Here is a 20,453-nt window from a genome sequence, read left to right as displayed (position 1 = left end):
TGAGGACATAAAAAAACTTTCAGCTTTCTTGCAATTTTGCAATTATCAATGCCTAAGAAAGGTCTAAAAGTGTGTATATACTGCAACAGAGATTTTCAGCATTTCAGCATTTGTCAAAAACTCTGAGAGGCAAAGTTAATTTTTTATTAGTACAAAGTAACATTGAACATCAAATTTAAAAGCAAAGCTTTTTTATAATAAGGATCGGTCCGTCCTTCCGTAATGGGCTAACCATGTTTGTTAATTTAGACATGCTAGAATTGTCCCATCGATGTCAAACTTTACATGATTATTCCTTTAACAGTAAGGTACGATTTAGAAAGTGTAGTAACCCTTAATTCGTTACAAGAAATTCCTTAAGTACATTTATAAAAAGTATATATCTCTATAATCATTACTTTCCGATTTTGTCATTCTTGTTTAAACTTTATTGGTGTAGCTTTGTGTATTATAATTAAGAGAAAATTTTTCATTTCTTCGTTTTTTAACAGTAGCTTTTCTCCTATTTCTAGCCCCTGTGGGGGGCTCTAACCCTAAGGGACCAATCACCTATCCTATTACAACCTAGCAAAAGCCATTTCAGAATACGACGAATCGCCCCTTCAGAGGCGATGCCACGAAAAGGACTATACACCAAAAAATTTTTAAATATCGTACAATATTCATTTAGATTCTGATATTACAATAATATCAAATTAATCTATTTGTCTAATATTATTTGATTAATTTACTACAGAAAATGCACTAGAATGATTTTAAAAATCTGTGAAAACTAAAATGTAAAAAACTAAGGATAGTAGCAAGTGTAAACTTTTCATGCTTCTTTTCAAAGATAGATAACAAGATTCAAAGATAATTTCATCCCATTATTTTTAAACTATAAATTATTAAGTACTTTTGAAATTGAGAATAAATTGGGCACTTTCCCTCAAAGTGCCTAGTCGATCGCAGAACCCCCCCGGCCCCACCTAATCTTAAAATCAATTCAAAATAAGAAAGGTAGGGTTTAATTGGGTAGCAGGGTCAGAGCACCGTAAGTATCAGTAAAAGGTAATATCTTTAGTGTTAGAGTTCCCCTTCAGGGTTTGGAACTAAAAGAATGTTGTTCACTTTTAATTTATTGATAAAATTAGGGAAGTCAAGTTATACTAGCTGCTAAGCCTCTAGCATCTAGGGACTCAGTATTTGAAGTAGTAAAGAAGGTCTAGAAAAATAGCTTAAAACCCTTCCAAAACTTAAATCTTAAATATGAAAATAAAAGATCCTAATACCTTCACAGAGCCTCCGTAAGCTTATTTAAAATAGAGAAACCAATCGGTTCAGCAGTTAGTGAGATCCTTCGCTTCAGACAAAACAATAGGATATCAGCATTTAAGTCACTATCAAAGCTTTTAGCATAAAAATCACACTTTTGCCACTTTCTAAAAGTGCTTGAGATTTTTAGCATTGCCTTGCTAATGTAGAGGTATGCTAAAAAGATGTGCTTCTCACAAAACAGCACGATAGTTTAGTGAGGGTTCTTGGTATGGGTTAGGTAAGGGAGATAATATTTTATAAAAACACTAAATTGAGCAAGATTAACACTCAACTTATTGAACCAATCAATCAAAATTTAATAAAGGTCCCCAAAGTTATTAAGCTATCGAATAAGAAAACGTTATTATGAAACTTATGGGACTCTCCTAATAAACATATCATTGGGGCAGTTTCATAAAAACACTAAAATTGAGCATTGAAAAATTGTAACTTTTTATATCTTTTTATGTGCATTTGATTATTTTAAGTGCTTGATTACTTCAATTTAAAAAGATAGTACAAAAAGAATATTTTTTTTACCAAAAATGTACCAATATAATTAACTAGAGGTGGCGTTCTCAAATTATACCGCTATAGGCTAGATTGAATATTAATCTTTTTCTTCCATTGTCCTATCCCTAAATATTCGTTTTTTCATCATTTTTTAAAGATTAAATGTCCCTCTCTCTCACTTCCATTTCTTTTCGTCTTTTTAAAATTTCATTATTTCTATTTAAAACCGTATTTATAATTTTGTCTCTCTTTCTTTAAAATATTTTGGAATGCTAGTATTTTTTGTTTCTAATTATCGTCCTGAAAGGGTTAAAATGTTTGTTTAAATGTTAAATTTTGATGAACTCCAATTTAGTTTCCGAAAGTGTACCTAGCGACCGCGTCCTATCTCGAAATTTGCTACTAGCTAAAAAAGCTTCAAACTTCCAAAAAAAAATTTAAACATAAAAATTTTGATTTTTAACCTGTATAAATTGCTTTGTTTTCACAAATTTCCGGAGTAGCTGAAAATAGGGTCTGCAATAATTGGGTTATCTGCTGTACACTTTAGGAAACTAGGGCTCGAATAGGAAATCCATTTGGAGCTGATCTAAAGCAAGCCGTTTTATAAAAAATCTGTCAAAAATAATTCATAAGGTTAAAAACAGAAAAAGTAGTCGCTCATATAGGTATAGAATAAGAAGGCTTCCACGAACAGATTTCTAAAGATATTTTTTCAAAGCATCATTTTTGACCCTTAGCTATATTTTATATACAAGGTAACTTGTTATCAAAATAATAATATATGTTAAGTATATAAAGTACAAAATGTTAATATTTATTTATCACATTTTATTAAAGACAGGTTTCTCCTGATATTAAAATGAAATAAGAATAAGATTAAAGCCATTTTTGTCAGCCGAATGCCAGAGATAATAATAAAACTAGTATTAATATTATTGTTTCTATATTTTAAAATACGTGAAAAAGTGTCTGTAAGACAATGCTATACAAGATTTTTCAGAACTGGTTCTAATCCAGCGGATATTAATCGGTTTCGAAGCCATACTAGTAAATATTTAATTTTTTACTTTATATTATGTTATTACACCTTGGTGGCCACTTTTACTAATACATAACAGGGGATTTATTTATCATAGATTTGTACATCTTAATTCAAGATAATATATATTAATCAATTTATGCATTAACAGGCAGGGATCTAAAGGGATAAGACAATGGTCGATAAATTGACATGACATCCCCAATAATGATAAATAAATTACTCCTCAGATTACAATTAGTGGTAAAAAACGTTTGGACATCCAATTTTAGAACCAATCAAACAAAATGCAATGTAAGTCACCAAACTTGTTGAGTGAATGAATAAGAAATCTTGTTATAAATATTTTGGGACTAGTGTAAGAAACATCCCAATGTCCCCTCTCTCCCTGAAAAATAGTTATATTTATTTCAATATTTCATAAAATAAAAATCACTGTCCAAGGTTTAAGAATAATGATAATAAAGTAGTAAACTCAGAGAGTAAGGGAGGGGACAATGGATCGAATATTCAATTTTTAAGGAGTCTCAGACTTTGGGGACTGGCTTAAAGGGAATGTGCAAGAATACAGCAGATTCTTACTGATTTTGGGGACTTGCGCATCAATGCCCCGCTAACTAGCTGAGCTAGTTTTGAATATGCAGACAGAAAAGTTTGTTATTTATCGCTGGTTTTAACAAATATTTTTTCCCAAGAAAATGTCTTTTCATGTATAGAAACTCTACTGTGATATTTATGTTTTAAATAATCTAAGAACCGCTTAAATTTAGGGGTAAGTTATAAATATATCAGAAGGGTTGTGGTAGTTCTAAACAAGATTTTTCTAGTGATTAATCACAGAATGTTTACTACATTGTGATGTGTTGATAATTTAATTTTCAAGTAAATGATTTTTTTCTTAGAACTAATTTTGTCCTAAATTAGGTTACCATGATCCCATTACAATTTTGGTAAAATTTTCTTGATAAATCTAGTTTTCATTGCTTTTCAGCGAACCCTCTTAAATTGAATTAATTGCCCATTGTCCCCTCCCTTACTCCCTGAGTAAACTTCTTGATATTTATTCGGCTTAGACCTTAACGGACAAATAAAAACGCCTTGCTACTAAAAGTTTGGTATGTTTTTATCATTTAGGAGCCATTAGTGAACAATCTAATGAAAGTGGTTTCGTATAATCAACATTTATTCAACTTTAGCATGGTTAAATGCATATAATCAAAAATCATAATTATTAATTGTAACACAAAAATAAGGAATCACAAAATCAACAGTTGATCCCCTCTTGTAAAAAACTATCTAGAGGCTAGGGCTGAAGCTTTAAGTGCATGAAAAACGTTTTTAAGAAATGCAAAAACATAAGATATACGAAGCAATGCCAAAAATTCTCTTTGCTAATTAATACATTTTCTACATTTTTTTTCTGTTTTCCATTTCTTATTAATTATTGTTTTTTTAATATCGACATTTATGTTTTTTTAAAAAACAATAGGTAATGATTCACCCTTAATTGTAATCAAGTTAAGAAAGTAATGCTTTACTTATATGAAGGCTGTTATTCTTATTTCCATGATCATTAAGGCCTTTTCTCAACCTCTTATAATGGTGGGTATATATGTTAGTTCAAAGATTTCTAATCCATATTATATCCTAGCTAACCGTTGAATGTTTCGTTAATCTTGCTAAATCCTTCTTGTAAAAAAAACTTTGCATATAAAATCTGAATCTAAATACTAAACAAGTATGACAAATATATTTTCAATTACCCATGACTATATTTTGTGCTTCGTAGCAGAAATACAACAATTAACAATTTTAGGCTTAGTCCGTGATTTAAAAATTGGATCCCCTTGCATTTTTTTAAAGTAGCGCTTCAGTAATTTATACTTCTGTAATTTAAATTGTGTTTGTTTGTATGCCTAATAGAAAGTATGTTTTTCTTCTTCTTCAGTTTTAAGAATATAATCAAAGCGGAGCTGCTTTGTAAGGTTTCGTGTTCTTCTGTCGTTCTGTCCTTTTTTTCTTTTATTTCTTTCGATGACCATTACTTCCTTCCTTCTCATTCCTTTTTATTCTTTCTTTTGTCTCTTCATGTAAATTAAATCTTTAGCTTATTATTTCAAACAGCTTCGTTAGCGAACAAACCAGCGAACAAACCTAATTTAATATTTTAAGGACAAAATTATAATTAACCATAAAAGATAGGGTCTTAGACATGTTATCAATAGATCGGGGTGAAACCGCCCGACTTTTCTAACCCATGTTAAATGGGGATTGGGTTAAGTTATGGCTGCTCAATGAATAAAGGATTTTTTCTACAAATTTGAATTGAATCCGAAAGCAGGGATAACAAAATATTCAAAATATTCTCAGAAAAGAAATATTGAAAGTAAATTTTATTAGTCTTCCTACATGTCTTTAAAAAAAAATTTTAACTGTCATATTCAATATAGAATAGCCCTGTTAGATTGAAATCAAACAACATAAAAACAGAAACAGACATGCATTCTCTAAACAAATAAGATTAACTTCATGAAATGTTATCATTATCAATCAAATCATACAATTCGAAGTAATATTTTAGTGGTATAGCATAAACAACAAAGAATGAAATAAATCAGTGATTCTTTTTTGGCTTGGCTCTTTTTCTAAAATTACTTAATAAACAATGAAAATATAGGTTAGTTATTACTGTCTCGACAAAAAAGACTGGCTATCCCTTAGCTAAAAGCAGCTAATTTTCTTACTGGATGCATTGACTGGTGGTTTCACTCAAATCGCATATTGACCACAAACAAACATTTTTTAACAAAAAAAATGTATATAATTGCTTATTGTGTTAGGTTGAGTAAAATTTACCAAAAAAGTAGTTTTGCGTGATAGCATTTATTTATGATTTTCTGTTTTTAGAAAAGCTAACCCTGTCTTACCCCTAAATTAGGAGTCTTCTCTTATTTGTTTTTATCTTGATTATACATACTTTCTCTCTCCATATATGGATACATGGATATGTAACTTGCCTACAAAATTTTCTCCTAAACAATTATTGAATGTAATTGACAAATGTTTACTATTAGTTTTGAAAATATAAATATTCAATACAATGAGAAAATATAATAGAAAAAAACTTAATATTACAATTCTTGATATAAGACTTTAGGTGCTTTGCTTTGTTTGTTTAATTTGATAATGACAATTTGATATTACCTAAAAAATTATCCTAAGGACCAATATGAAACTTCTCTCTTATAATAAAAACACCCAACTTAACTTTAACAAAATAAAGCTAATTCATAAGAAAAAAAATATAAAAGGGTTAAATGAAATAAACTTACTGAACTATCCTCTTATCTCCTAATCTCTCTCTCTTACTGTCAAAACGGCAAAATGAAAGGCGTTTTATACATTTTCCCCTTTTTTATGCAAAAAAATGTTGGGTGTATCAGTTATAGTGAACCCTGGGGCCAGGAGCACCCAGGTGTAGCCATAGGAGTATTTTTCTGGGTGTATTCATAGGAGCAGTTTTAACTCCTATCTATAAAAGACATGTTTGATAAAAAAACTTAGTTATATAAAGTGTTAATATTGGTTGAATATATTAATTTTGAAAATACTAGTTTTTATATCCTAAACTTATTTCAAATTTAAATAAGGTGGTAAAGTCTACTGAAAAGAATTAGATTTCTTTTTTTGGGGGGGGAGGGGGGTGCAATCCATCTTTGGAGGGTACATGTGCCCATCAGATTTAAAAAAAAACTTGGGAACTAAAAAAAACTCTACTATAATAGTTAGCCATGTAAAATTCTTCGACAAACAAACTTCTTGCTTTTTATAATGGATAATGATGGATAATATACTTAACATTAGGAATAAATATACCTGTTTCTGAAAAAGTGTTTTGCCAAATCTTTTATTCACCTGTGAGGTGTTTCTTTGTTTAAGCAAAATGTTAATTTAGCGAAAGTATTTTTAATCATAATTTGATTCTTAGGAAAAAAAGATAATCTACTAGGAACTTTTAAAAACTTATTTAATAAGGATGTAAATCATCACTTCAAGGGTTTTTATAATACAAAAAAAAAACAATTAAAAAAGGTAATAATTAATTGTCTATTATCAATCTAACCCTGTAAATTTAAAGCCATGTTTTTAAAGTATTTAATATTCTAACATTTTTAATTTTATAAACTCTAAATATTAAAATTTAAATTTATATATATATATATATACATATATATTTGGCTTTAACTAACTAATAAAGTGTTTTGATAATCTTTCCCTCGTACATTTTATAGCTATTTGGCTATTCTGATAAATCAATAATTTAGTGAATTTGTTATGTGTAATGTATATAAGATACTTGGGTCAGAGCAATAATGGCAAGGACTCTGACACTATTCACAAAAATTGCTTACTGATAGTCAAGAACATGTGTTTTGATTTCTATCTATTCTATTGGCCTACCCGCTACACCAGTTCTATTTATATTGACTTAAAAACTATTATAGATATTTATCGCATGGAAGACAGCTTTCCGCGGATATTAAAATAAAAAATCATATGATAAAAAACAGTTGTATTAGCCCCGAGGGGCCGAATGCTTAGTTTAGAAAATTGGTATTGATATTATGATTTTTATTATAATATTTAGAAAACTGGCTGTAATACGATACGATACCAGATTTTTAAGTAAGGATATTAATCAGTTTTGGTTTCGAAACCACACTGAAAATGTCTATTTAATTTTAAGGAAAGTTTTTTTTGTAAAAACTAACTTTACAATTTAACTTCCATTCAAAAATATAACTATTTGACATTGAATATGATTATCTTTATTGATATCATTATAGCATTCATTGCATATATGAAACTAAAATGTTCTAAGAAACCTTTATTTGAGCACCTTCATAATTTAAAGAAAAAATAAGTTAAAAGTTAAAAAACAAATGAGTCTAAGAGGAGAAGGGATTAAAATTTTGTGCGAATCTGAAAATAATATTTTTTTCATTTTTCCACCCTTTTCAATTTGACCCTATCTATTTAAGTCCCTTGGAATAAATATAACAAAAATTACTTTATTTATTTTATTTTTGTTTGTCCGTTAAGATCTTGCTAATTACTGATCCGATTGACATTTTCATCAAAGGGAAGCTCGGCATAGGTCCTAGGTTGCTCTATTAATAAATTTAGGTTTGGGGCTATATTTCTATACCCTCCCCCCCAGACAAATACTGATCTTGTAGATTTTTTTTTTTTGGGGGGGGGATACACTACTACATATTTAATCGGTAGGCATAAGGAATAGGGGTCGAAAACTAAAGCGACTAATTTTACCTGCTTAGATGTTATGATATTTTTTTGTTTTTAACTGCCTCTAGTATGTGCATTAAAAACAACGCAACAAAAATGCGAATAACATTACATAAGTAATTTACTTCGCTTAGTTTGTTATGCGGAATTTATATGACTGTTTTATTTCAATATCTTGTAATAATATAATAGGCTGATAATGTCGACGTAAATATAAGCATATTCCCTATTTAAAAGTCGATATTATGTTAGATATTGGCACATATCAATATATTCTAATATAGCTTCACCTTTCTCTAGAACTAGCAGCTACGCTCCTAGAGGCCTCTAGTTGTTTTTAGAGTGGGGAGAAGTCGACCCCTCCACACTTTCAATTGTAATTAGTTTTAAAAAGAAAAAGTAAATAAAAATTGGGGAAAGGTCATTTTTACTACTCGCTACTTGTCTTTGGAGGATGATGGTAACCTGCCCCAAAATAGTTATAAACATTACCTATGAGAATCTACCCTGGAAAGGAGATAGGAGAACTATATCAGTACAGTGGTTAGTGAGATCCTTTGGTACAAACAGACAAACATACTTTTACTTTATTATAAGGATAGTATCTTACTATCTCTAATATTAGCTAAGATATAGGGACACCTATGTTGCAATCTTTGAAACACCGGTCTTTGTTACCTACAAACACCCTAAGAACACCCATGCAAAAAAAACTACATAACAATACACTCAGTTTTTATTAGAAAATATGATTTCTAAGTATGTCTATGCTTTCTTTTGTGATTTTACAGTGAAAATAATGTGAAAAATTCTGATAATTATGTTGATAAAAAGCGCAGCAATAAAAGATAACAATATCTTTGAAGAAATAAAAAATATCTTCAGCAAAAATATATTATACTACATAGTTTAATCTAATCTAAAACAAGCTATTTGACTCTACTATAAGATTTTTATTTTATTTTACAAACAGTTTGTAGAGTTAATTTATAGTTATAAGCATTTGCTTGACCAATACAATTAATCACCATATTGAAAAAAACATATCAGTTTTGTTGTTAGCGAGATCTTTCATTACACACATTCACACTTACAACAGATATTATGTTACTTTTATATGAGGATCAAATGAAGATAAAGTAGCGATTTATTTTAAATACCAAATATTAAAAGCTTTGCTAAAGTTAAACTTACATTAATTAATATACGTACATCATAAATTTTAACTTATTTTTTTATGTTTTTAAATTACTTGTGGAATCAGATTATTCCTCCTATTATATAAGTAGTAAGGTTTTTTCTGGGGCTAAAGATCTCGTGAATTCCAGGTCCAAATATGTTGAATTTTCCAAGGAAATGTCTTGAGATGGTTTAGGCTATTTTCCTGCTCTCTCAAGTCCTCTTCTAGGGGTGAGGCAGCTAGTTTCTTTAGATTACAGAACTAGCTACTTGTTAAATTTCTAATAATATCTCTTAAAAACCATGATTAATCTTTAAAACTCTTGCATTATTATGTAAATTCTATGTAGACTTTCTGCTCATTACATCTCATTTATCATGAATTAAAACAAAAAGGATACGGTCTTCAAGATTAGGTCCTTAAAATCTTAATCTATCCCTAACAATGAACCCATATATATGGATGGAGTAATCATACAATAATGTAAGTGATCTAAAGGGATAAGACAATGTCGAATAAATTTATTTATATCCCCAATGATGAAACACAAAATTAAACCTTCTGTAGATTGAATAAGGAGTTGAAACGTTTGGACACTCAACATATAGAACCAAAGTCCCCAAAGTTGATAAGCCAACAATTTAAATTAGAAAACATTATTATGAAACTTTGGGAACTAGTGCAATAAACAGCCAATTAATTGTCCCCTCCCTCCCCTCAGTAGTGTACACAAAGTATTTATATTTCTCACTTTATAACCAACTTACCTACCCTATTTATAACTAACAGACATACAAAAGTACATACTAAATAAAAAGCTTAAAGTGTAGCTTCGCTACTATATCAATCCAGGGCGGGAGGAGCCGTTGAGCTGTTTCTCACACTAGCCCCCAAAGTTTTATAATAACGTTTTCTTATTTGTCGGCTTAACAACTTGTAATTGGTTGATCCACTAATTTGAGTGTTAAATCGATTCAACCCCTATACTAATTGTATCCACAAAAGGGGTAATTTTGTTTATCTTCATTGGGGATGTATATCAATTTATCGGCCAATGTCGTATCCCTTTAGATTCCTGATATTAATGGAATTGCTAATTTTTATCTGTTTTTGCACCGCCAGCAGTTGGACACAAAAAACATTAAAGACAAGACTCAAGATTCAATTCATTAATTGTTACAAACTCCACAAAACTGCACAGAAAAAGGACAATTGCATCCAAAAGTGGCGAAGCTCTGAAACGGTAGCACAAATGATTATCAAAACATATAGGTTATCAGCATAGACGTCTAAGGGGGGGGGGGGGGTAAAGGCACCCCAAAAATTTTGGATTTTCAATGCCCCCCCCCCCAAATAAAAAAAATGCCTCTATGAAATTAAGATTACCCCCTCCTAAAAATTTTTATTTTCAAAATTTTACCCCCCTAAATAAAAAAGCTTGGACGCCCCTGGTTATCAGTACTGAATATATCAATGCATATGTCTAAACAAAATTTAAGTAAATTTGTTGCAAAACTTCTTAAATACAGGATAATTTTTAAGGACATACTTACTTCGCTTATAATAATTATTGTAGCTAAGACGTTTAATGTGATATTATAAAGAGAGTGAATTTTTAATTAAGTGTATTTATACAGGAGAGAGAATAAGGAAAAGCATTACTGACAGAAAATAACGTACAGACATACATTACATATATGTCATAACATTGAAGATGATTAAAGTCCCTCCACAGATCATGACGTCATACGATAGAATAGCCAACGAGAGGCCTGTAATTGACCAATGGTAAAATTTATGCTGGCCTCTTATTGGTTATTTTATCATATGACGTCATAATCTGTTGAGGGACTTTAATCATCTTCCATAAAATTTGCAAATCGTATGAACGTCTTAATTTTAGTGTAGTCTTACATAGAAACACTTCCTTCCTTCCTACACGGGTGTTTTTTCAATGTAACAATAACAAAATTCCATTGCATAGCCTTTGACTTAAAGTGCCCAAAAACTTGACCAATTTTGCCGTTTTAGCTGTTCTTACCATATAAATTACCATCATTATTCTTTTTAAATGCTCATATTTAAATACATTTAAGTTTTAAAGAAATGATAAAAATAAGAATAATTATGCAAAATAAATTTGAAAAATTAAATGGTTGTTTTTCGAGATAATCAATTTTCGCTTTTTTGTAGCATTTTTGTTCTCGCTTTTTTGGTACCAAACCACTTGTTTCTCACTTTTTGCTGAGTCCGAAGCTTTTTCTTATCTGAACCATTGTTTGAGATTCGTATTCTAAAAAACATTCTCTAAAACATGGACGTTCAAGCTTTTTATTTTGGGTTAGATATAATGAATAAACGATTGAGTGGGGTAATCTAATGTATCTTTAAAATTATGATGGGAGTAAACACCCCTTTACCCCTATCTACCCACTCTTGGACGCCTAAGATCTAAAACTTGCATTATTTTTATAATAATTACATCTTACCCTAAAAACCCAATAAGGATCGTAATACAATAAAATCAATGTTGATAAACAAATTAACCCTTCTGTAGTCTAAATTATTTGTTTACAAGCTTAGAGACTGCTAGTAAAGTTTTAATTAGTACCCGCAATTTTAACCAAGCGAAGAAGTGGTACAATATTAATTTATAGTCCAATATCCCTAATAGTACCCTAGTAATAGTATAAAATTTTGTATTTTTTCCCTAATAGAATAATATTTTTATATCTGAATATCCTTATCCCATATTTCTCTAGGGAGAGAGAGAAAGAGAAATAAATTTCGAGGATGAAAAAGTCCATATACAGAATACTTTGTGATCTTTTCAGAAGAACCTTTATTTTAAAAGGACCAACGCTGCGATAATCCTATTATATAAAATAGTAAGCTTTTTTGTTGTAACGAAGGATCTCGCAAGCGGCTCGTCCCATATGGTTCTCCTTTAAAGTGAACCTTGTTATAGGTCCAAGGAAAGTTTTCAATAAAAATAACACGCCTAATTTTTTTTTACTTTAAAAAAATCAAAAATTTGTTGACTTTTCCCCCTCCCACATTAAGTACCCCTAGAGGCTTCTAGGGACTCAATAGTTAGTATTTTACAAAGAAGGAACAAATTATGTAAATTTTCAAAGTAACAGCTAATAATCAACAAAATAATATAATCTGATGAGCGAAAGATAGACATGTAAACCTTTTATATAAAGTAGTTGTGCTACTAAACAATTTCGTATCAATAACTTATAGAGGTGCTTCGCATTAAATAAAAACCTTATGTTAACCTTGGCCCAGACCTTCGGAACCATTTAGAGTACTATCAAACAAAGATTTATAAATTTATACAAAAAACAGACACAAAGAGAACAGGGATCTAAAGGGAAAAGACAAAGGCCGATAAATTGATTTACACCCCCAATCATGTTACACAAAATTACCCCTACTGCAGATTATAATTAGTTGTTGAAACAACCAAACACTCAACTTAATAGTTTAACCAAAATTATCATATGCCCCTGATATAAAATTCGATTCGTCGCGTTGGCTGAAACATTATATTAAAAAGTTCATCCACGATGGGATAGTAAGCTCAGAATCTTGTGAGCTATTGGGTCTTTTAATTTATTTTAAATTATCAATCTTTGTGTCTGTCATATTCCAATTATTTGTTGAAACTATGCTAATATTATACAGGGATTTAAAAGAATAAGACAATGGGCGATGAATTGATGTATATCCCCAATGATGATAAATAAAATTCCCAACGTTTAAACACTCAACTTAATGAATCAACCAATCAAAATTCATTAAAAGTCCCCGAAGTTGTTAATCCAACGAATAAGAAAACGCTATTAATAACTTTGGGGACTAGTATAATAAACAACTCATTGTCCCCTTCCTTCCTGAATATTATCTATGTATATTATACACAGACACAAAAACAATCTCATTGGTCTGATTGTATTATGAGTAAACAGATAGGTAATATAGTCTAGTATAAGAAACAAAGGCATATTATTTATAGATTTAGCATTTAAAAAAATATTAGAGCTGATGAAATATCATAACAGTATGTTCAACATTCGAACGTAGCCATGTAAAGTAAATTTTCTGTATTTTCCACGCCTAAACAATTATGACTTTCATTATAATGATTGGGTTGTACAAACCAACATTTTCATTTTTTTACTATTTTTACTGATTTTTTCATGTTTTTATATTATTATCAAGATTATATTGCCCTTTTTAAAATGACAATATATGGGTAATTTTATTTAAACATGAATTTATTACTGTTCAAAATTGATTTATAAATTAATTAGACAATTCTTTTAGCTCTGTAATAAATATAAGAAAGTTACTTTGTTTAATTCCCAACAAAGAAACTTATTAATTCAACACAAGACAAGGACAAATATCAAAGAGAGAGGACAATGGGCTGTTTAATATACTAGTCCCCCAAGTTTGATAATAACGTTTTCTTATTTGTTGGCTTAACAACTTTGGGGGCTTTTGATGAATTTTGATTCGTTGGTTTATTAGATTGAGTGTCCATACGTTTCAACCACTAATTGTAATCTACAGAAGGGGTAATATTGTGTATTAAGATTAGGTTTATACATCAATTAGTTAGCCATTTTCTTCTTTTATTCTTAACAGTTCCAAGAAGTTTTGATATAAAATTGTTTTACTTTATCAATGCTTGTTAAATGAATTGTTGAAAATTCCAAATATTATTTTTACTTTTTTTGTGAAAAGCTGTGCTACTAAAAATTTTAAACCTTTAATTTTCATTCTTTTAATTTATACAAAAAATGTAATGATTCATATTTCTTTAAAAATTATATTGTGGTTGCCCTATTCTAGCTTCATCAATTTCTATTGAGTATTAGGATTTGTTTATGGGTTAAGGGAACTTTAGGCAAAGAAGGAAATGAGTAACTATGCTTTAAATTAAATAACTTTTGTTAACAAAGAAAATAATAAAATATTAAAGTGAAACTGTTTTTTTTTACTGGCAAAAAGCACCTCCCTCATCCTGACTAAAACTAGTTTTTATGCAATTAAGATTTTCTATCTGTCCAAATCTTGATTGAGTTCAAGCAATTTCATTTAACCTGTCAAAGATTTAATCAGAACAACCATTGAGAATAAATCAAATTGCTTAAATTTATTTTCTTAGAAATAGAAACATGGATTAGATGAGATCTAAATATGTTACAATAATTGAAGTGTCTGTCTTTGAGATAAAAACCTGAATGATAAATAAAAATTAAAGAAATATTATAAAGTGATAATTTGAGTCAGCAGTGAGCCAGTTTTCACTAAAAGCTGACAAATCAAAGTAAAATTATTCATAAAATTCAATGTTGGCAGATTTATGCGCAAAATAAAAATGATGTAGAGATTGTTTGTGCAGCATTCTCATGTTTGCTGTCACGTGGCACGTTATTAGTGATAAAAAATTGTGCGCGGCATTCTTGCTTGGTTGAATGAGTCAGCATGTATGCTGGAATTTCCAATGATGGCTCAAGACTTCATGAACGAAGAAAGTAAGTTTAGTAAAAATATTTGCTATTGTGTTTACAATAAATAAAAAATAATAATATGATTAAAGTTTTAATTTTATGATTAGTATGGCTCAAAACCAGTTTTTATCCAGTGGATGTTAGATAGTTTCATAGCCCTACTGGAATTATTTAATACTTTGCTCATGAAACTTGTGAATTTCAATTAAAATTACAACAAGATGTTATTAGGTAATATTAGGTAATTGTGCAGGTATAGTTTGGACAATCAGAACGATATGCAAATATTTCCTTTTTATAGAGTACATCTGTTAAGATGCAAAAGAGATATTTATTAAATAGTATCTTTTAAGATGATCTAATTTTTTTTATTGAAATTTCTAAAATTTAGATAGCAAATAAGAGAAAGATCCAAATGATAATTGTATCATTAGTATTCTGATTATTCAAAACAAGTTTTAATCTCAAATAAGCTGGAAATTCTAAAAGAAATTTTGTTCAATAAAGTTTTCTTCAATACAGGAATTATTTAAAGAAATAAAAAAGTTTAATTGAAATTGGTAATTTATTTTAGTATTTCTCTTAAGTTATATAAGTAAAACTAATTTTGTGAATTACAAATGTTTTGTATATTTCAAAATTGAATTTTTGCCTTTATTGCAGTTTATATTCTATTTGATATTTTATTATAATTACTGTAATCCCATAGTAGATTGCTGTAGTGTGATTGTTTAAAGTCATTCAAACTTTGAAACAAGCTTAGCTAGGTCCAGCTAGTCAATCAATCAGTTTAGAAAAGATTTGCTACTAAAACTGAACTGGTTAGTTACACAAATATGTGAAAGAGTAAATTGAATAATTATTTCATTAATATGAAATACAATTTGTATTTAAAGTTTGTAAAACTTTTTCTGTTTGAATACATTACTTCAGTGTATCCATTTTTAAAAATTATTATTTAAGTATCAAATTTATATATTGGTATTATCTACTATAAAAAGTAGTAAGGGTTTTTTCTTTGTAGCGCAAGTTGTTTTAATTTGGATGGTATACAGAGTATTTTTTGCCTCCTTGCCCTATTTAATACAAAGCCCCTAGATGCTAAGGATACAGCAATTAATGTTATAAGAAAAGTAACAATTAAATTATTACTGCATGTGATACATACCTTGCAGTTTTCAGAAGAGATTAATTTAACCAATATTTTAACACTTGAGGCAGAAGAGCGCGGTCCATAATCAACAGTGGATTTTACATTGTTTTGGAGTTTATATCTCATATTTGGTTGGAGGCTAAATATCCCTGATTATTCAAAAATCTAATTGTTTTAATTGTTCCAGATAAATGTTGAACTACTAAAGTGTTCTTTGCTGTTGACTCCTTTAGTTAGATTCACCGATTCTAAAAGTAAGAAGAATCTAAAAAACCTCATCTGAAAGATTACCATAGAAATTAAGTCACATGGATTCGACTTGCCACTTACATCTCTTTCTTGTACCTGGAAGGAAAAAATTCAACCTTAAAGCACTGAATACATTTAAAGCATTTCTTCTAATGTAACAAAACTCTGCAACAGTTTAGGATAAGAATCAGTCACTATTCTGCTTACTGACACTGACAGAGACATTCATTAGGTCTTAAAATTAGGTAAAGTAAGATTAAGAAATTTTCAATGAATTGGAAGTTTCATTAATACAATTAGCAAGCTATGACAATCAAATAATTTATAGATCACATTAATTCTTGGTAATGATCATGGAAGATAAATGAAAACAAAGATTTTACACCTAAGTTTAATCTTGACACTAAGCATATTAAATGTTTAGGAGTAATATTGTGCACATGAACCTATACTTACCCTACTTACTTACTTTTTGGTCCAGCCCTTCATGAGATCTTACTGAACCCATACTTTTAACTTACATAAGTACGCTTTCACAAAAAAAAACATACCTTATTGGTTTATATAAAATACATTCAAAAGTTGCATATTCAACAATTTCTAGTTCAATACAATACAAAAACTACTCATTATATCCTTTTAGTTCTTTTAACGTTTTTTTTAGAGTAATTGTTTCTTTCTGAATCTCTGCTTTGTCTCATCACATATTTTTCTCGCCCAATTTAATTAGGAATTTGCAAGAATATGTTGAAGTATGTTAGCAATTCTGATCTTCTTGTCTGATCAACTTGGAGAAAATTTACACACATTAGTAACTGCAGATGAATAGATTACAAATGCAGATTGCTAAATAATTGTCAAATACAATTTTGTTTACAAATCCTGTATTTGAATTTTTTTCATGATGGAAAGACAGACGACCAACTATCTGATTGAAAAATACACTAACTTATTTACTTAAGATAATGATATTCATGACCACCACCAATTAATATAAGCCATCATAGCAAATAGTAACTAGTGCCAGGCCAAATTCATTGCCCGATTTTGCACAGTACATATGTTTTTTTCAAGCTACTAATAATTTTTACAATAATGAAATCAAATACTAATTTTACTTTCAGAAGTCATTTTATTTACATTTTAATAATAATTTGACGATAATTTAAGACCAATGATGATTCTCACTGCGATTGCCTTAGATTGAAATAGTTCTTAAAATGAAAACTTAAATTTTAATATTATCTTAACTATTTCTGGTACTAAGGTGTACAATATCAACCACGGGTTTTGATATTTGAACTTTAATAATATAAAACAGTATTCCTTTATTCTTAGGAGAGACAGTTGTCAGCTGCGACAGCTGTATTTAGTTGCTATTTAATAAAACATTTAAAAAAAACAAATTTGGCAGCCACAGCCGCTAGCTTATCCTTTTATCCTTTTAACAACAAGAGATCCATGGTCCATCATGATAACCAGCCGTAAAACTTTTTCTCGTATTCATTCGAATCCGATGGATATGAACCGGTTCTCATCCATACGAAAAAACTATGTCTAGCATCGTATAATATCCAGCTTTCTACGAATATAAAAATGTACAATCATAAGATTAAAACCAGTTTTTTTAGCCGGTGCCACCTCGGGGCTAAAACAACTGGTTTTAATCTTATAATTGTACATTCTATATCCGCGGAAAGTCGTTTATAATACAATGCGAGAAATAACTATTAAATTCTTCTGTGGCTAATATCCCTCTTCACTTTAAAATAATTAGCCGCCGCAAATTTATGTAAATCGCAACTTATTGCTAATTCAACAGCTACAGTTTGTCAAAAAAAATAAATTATCCCTCAACTTCAGCTGACTGATAATAGTTATTTATCGCATCGTATTATTAAAGACAACTTTCTGTGAATATTAAAATGAAAATTATAAGTTTAAAACCTGTTTGATAGCACCGGCTAACAAACCTAAAATAAATTTTATGATTAATATTTTAATACTCGTGTAAAATTGTTTATAATACAATGCTAATAACGATTTTTCATTATGGCTGAGAACTGGTTCTAATCCAGGGGCTATTAGTTGGTTTCGAAGCCATTCTGGAAGAAAAATAGCGGCTGACAAAACCTGCTATGCAGCATAAACTTTTATAATTTACAAACTTTTCTTTCATCAAAGTCCTCCAGTCCAACAAATTATTATTTCGAGTTATTTTTATAACTTATAAAAAAGTAATAATTATTTTTTATTTGTTAGAGGTATTTCAGAAGCGCAGCTACTCTTTAAATTAACAGCATTTATTTGTAAGTGTGGCCTATTATGGAAGCACAGTGGCGTGCGAAGCACTTTGTCTAGGGGGGGGCATTTTGATTATATATACTAATTTTAAATAAGGGCGTTTTAAGGGGTGGGATTATTTGATTATGGGCCTTCTAGTTCTTATCCCATCTTCCCCATCCCTTCCCCCATCCCTTTTTCCCATTTATATCCCACATCTTCCCCCCCCCCCCACTTCTTCTCCCCAATTCCTTCTCCCCACCCTGCAATGACCGAAGGGAAGGGAGCTAGAAAGCATCTTTGAAAAAAAAGTAGAGAAAATAATTTAACCTCCCCCCCCCCCCACCACAAAACATTTTTTATGGGTGGAAGGGGATGTTATAAAATCTCAGCAGGAAGGATGAATAACCTAACTAAAAAAATTTGGGGGGGGGGGGGGAGATAAAAACACTCATTTTGGAAATAATTTACCAAAAATTAACCTAATATGTAAAACTGATTTTAAATATTTATTTATTGTATGACAACAAGGATGACAACATCTTTAAGTAGCAAAGCACAAAAAATCATGAATAAGAATACAGACAAGTAAATTTAAAGAGCATCTGTTGAAATAAATATATATTTTAGGTAGAAAAAGTCACAAATCCTTTTTTCTGTATGTTGTGTGATGACAGTCAAAGTAAATTACATACTGGATGCTCGAATCAGCGAGAAATTTTATTTTTTTAAATATTATAATCCACAAAAAAATTACTTGTCCTTTCATCTACAGATATAAAAATCTCTTAGAAATATAGGGTATAGTCTCTTTTGTGGCAACGCCTCTTAAGGGGCATTTCGTCGTATTTTCATAGTAGCTTTTAAAAGGTTATTCTAGGTTAAGTTAGGTCAGGTGATTTCCCTGCAGGGTTAGGCAATTGGCCCCACAGGAGCTATAAATAGGTGAAAAGCTACTGTGAAAATACGACGAAATGCACCTTAAGAGGCAATGTCACAAAAGGGACTATACCTGAAATTTAAAAGATACAAAAATAGCCAAAAACGTCCTGAAAAGCAGTCCAACCTCCATGAATTTTTAATAGTTAATTATACTCCATAATGATGGGAATGTTAACATTAAGTTTTAGCCTTCTATCTTTAATTGCAGTTGAAAAAATCACATTTCCCCCTTAGCATTACGCACTGACAGCCATAGTGAATTATAGAGATGCTAAAAAGTTATATCAACATATCCTACCCTCTTTAAATGGCACTTTAAAACTCTGTTAATTTTTATAAAGTGGTGTTTCCAATGATTTATAAGGGCGGTGCGTGAAGCGCACCTAAAATATTTACTCACCCTTTGAACTAAAATCAATTAAAGACAACAAGAGTGGCGTATTTGAACAGGTTAGGAATATAGAGTGTAGTTAGTTTTAATGGTTTTTAATGAAAATTGCCATAAAAAAAACATGTCTTTTTGTAAGGGTATGTACACAAAAAAAATGATAAACTTATCCTGAAAATAAAATGACATCATATATAGTTATTCATTTAGACAGACATACAGTGTTGAGAAAAAGGCTTAGATAAATATCAACGCTGTTTCTTTTTTATATAAAATAACTTTTTGATTAAATATTTGTTGTTTACACATGTTTTTAAAGAAATAAAAACACAATATACAATGCAATGTGATAAAAAGCAGAAACCGTTTGGAAGGGCGCGAAGCGCAAATTTTTTTCTTCAAATATGCAGGGAGGGAGGGGTTTTTGGGCTATTTATTACACTAGTCCCGAATATTTCATATAAAATTTTCTTATTCGTTGGCTCAACAACTTTGGGGACTTTAATGGAATTTTGATTGGTTGGTTAATTAAGTCGAGTTTCCATACATTCATCCACTAATTGTAATCTAAA

At 29.8% G+C, this 20,453-nt stretch overlaps 1 protein-coding gene across 3 annotated transcripts in view; it reads left to right on the top strand.

The window, feature by feature from the left end:
* Positions 1–20,453, top strand: part of Sh (Potassium voltage-gated channel protein Shaker) — a 543,641-nt gene that overhangs the window by 259,844 nt on the left and 263,344 nt on the right. Inside the window, exon 1 of one of the 3 annotated variants that reach the window (XM_080179536.1) lies at positions 14,712–14,890. The exons of the other annotated variants lie outside the window; for them this stretch is intronic. Within the exon in view, the coding sequence (XP_080035662.1) occupies positions 14,841–14,890 (50 nt within the window). The 5' untranslated portion in view covers positions 14,712–14,840. Of the gene's footprint in view, positions 1–14,711; positions 14,891–20,453 lie in introns of those variants that run through there. 3 annotated transcript variants of the gene reach the window in all.

This window comes from Acartia tonsa, chromosome 12 (genome assembly GCF_053477335.1).
Source record: "Acartia tonsa isolate MP-2025a chromosome 12, ASM5347733v1, whole genome shotgun sequence".
In the NCBI taxonomy this organism is placed as follows: domain Eukaryota; kingdom Metazoa; phylum Arthropoda; class Copepoda; order Calanoida; family Acartiidae; genus Acartia; species Acartia tonsa.
This window is presented reverse-complemented; position numbering and strand designations above follow the sequence as displayed.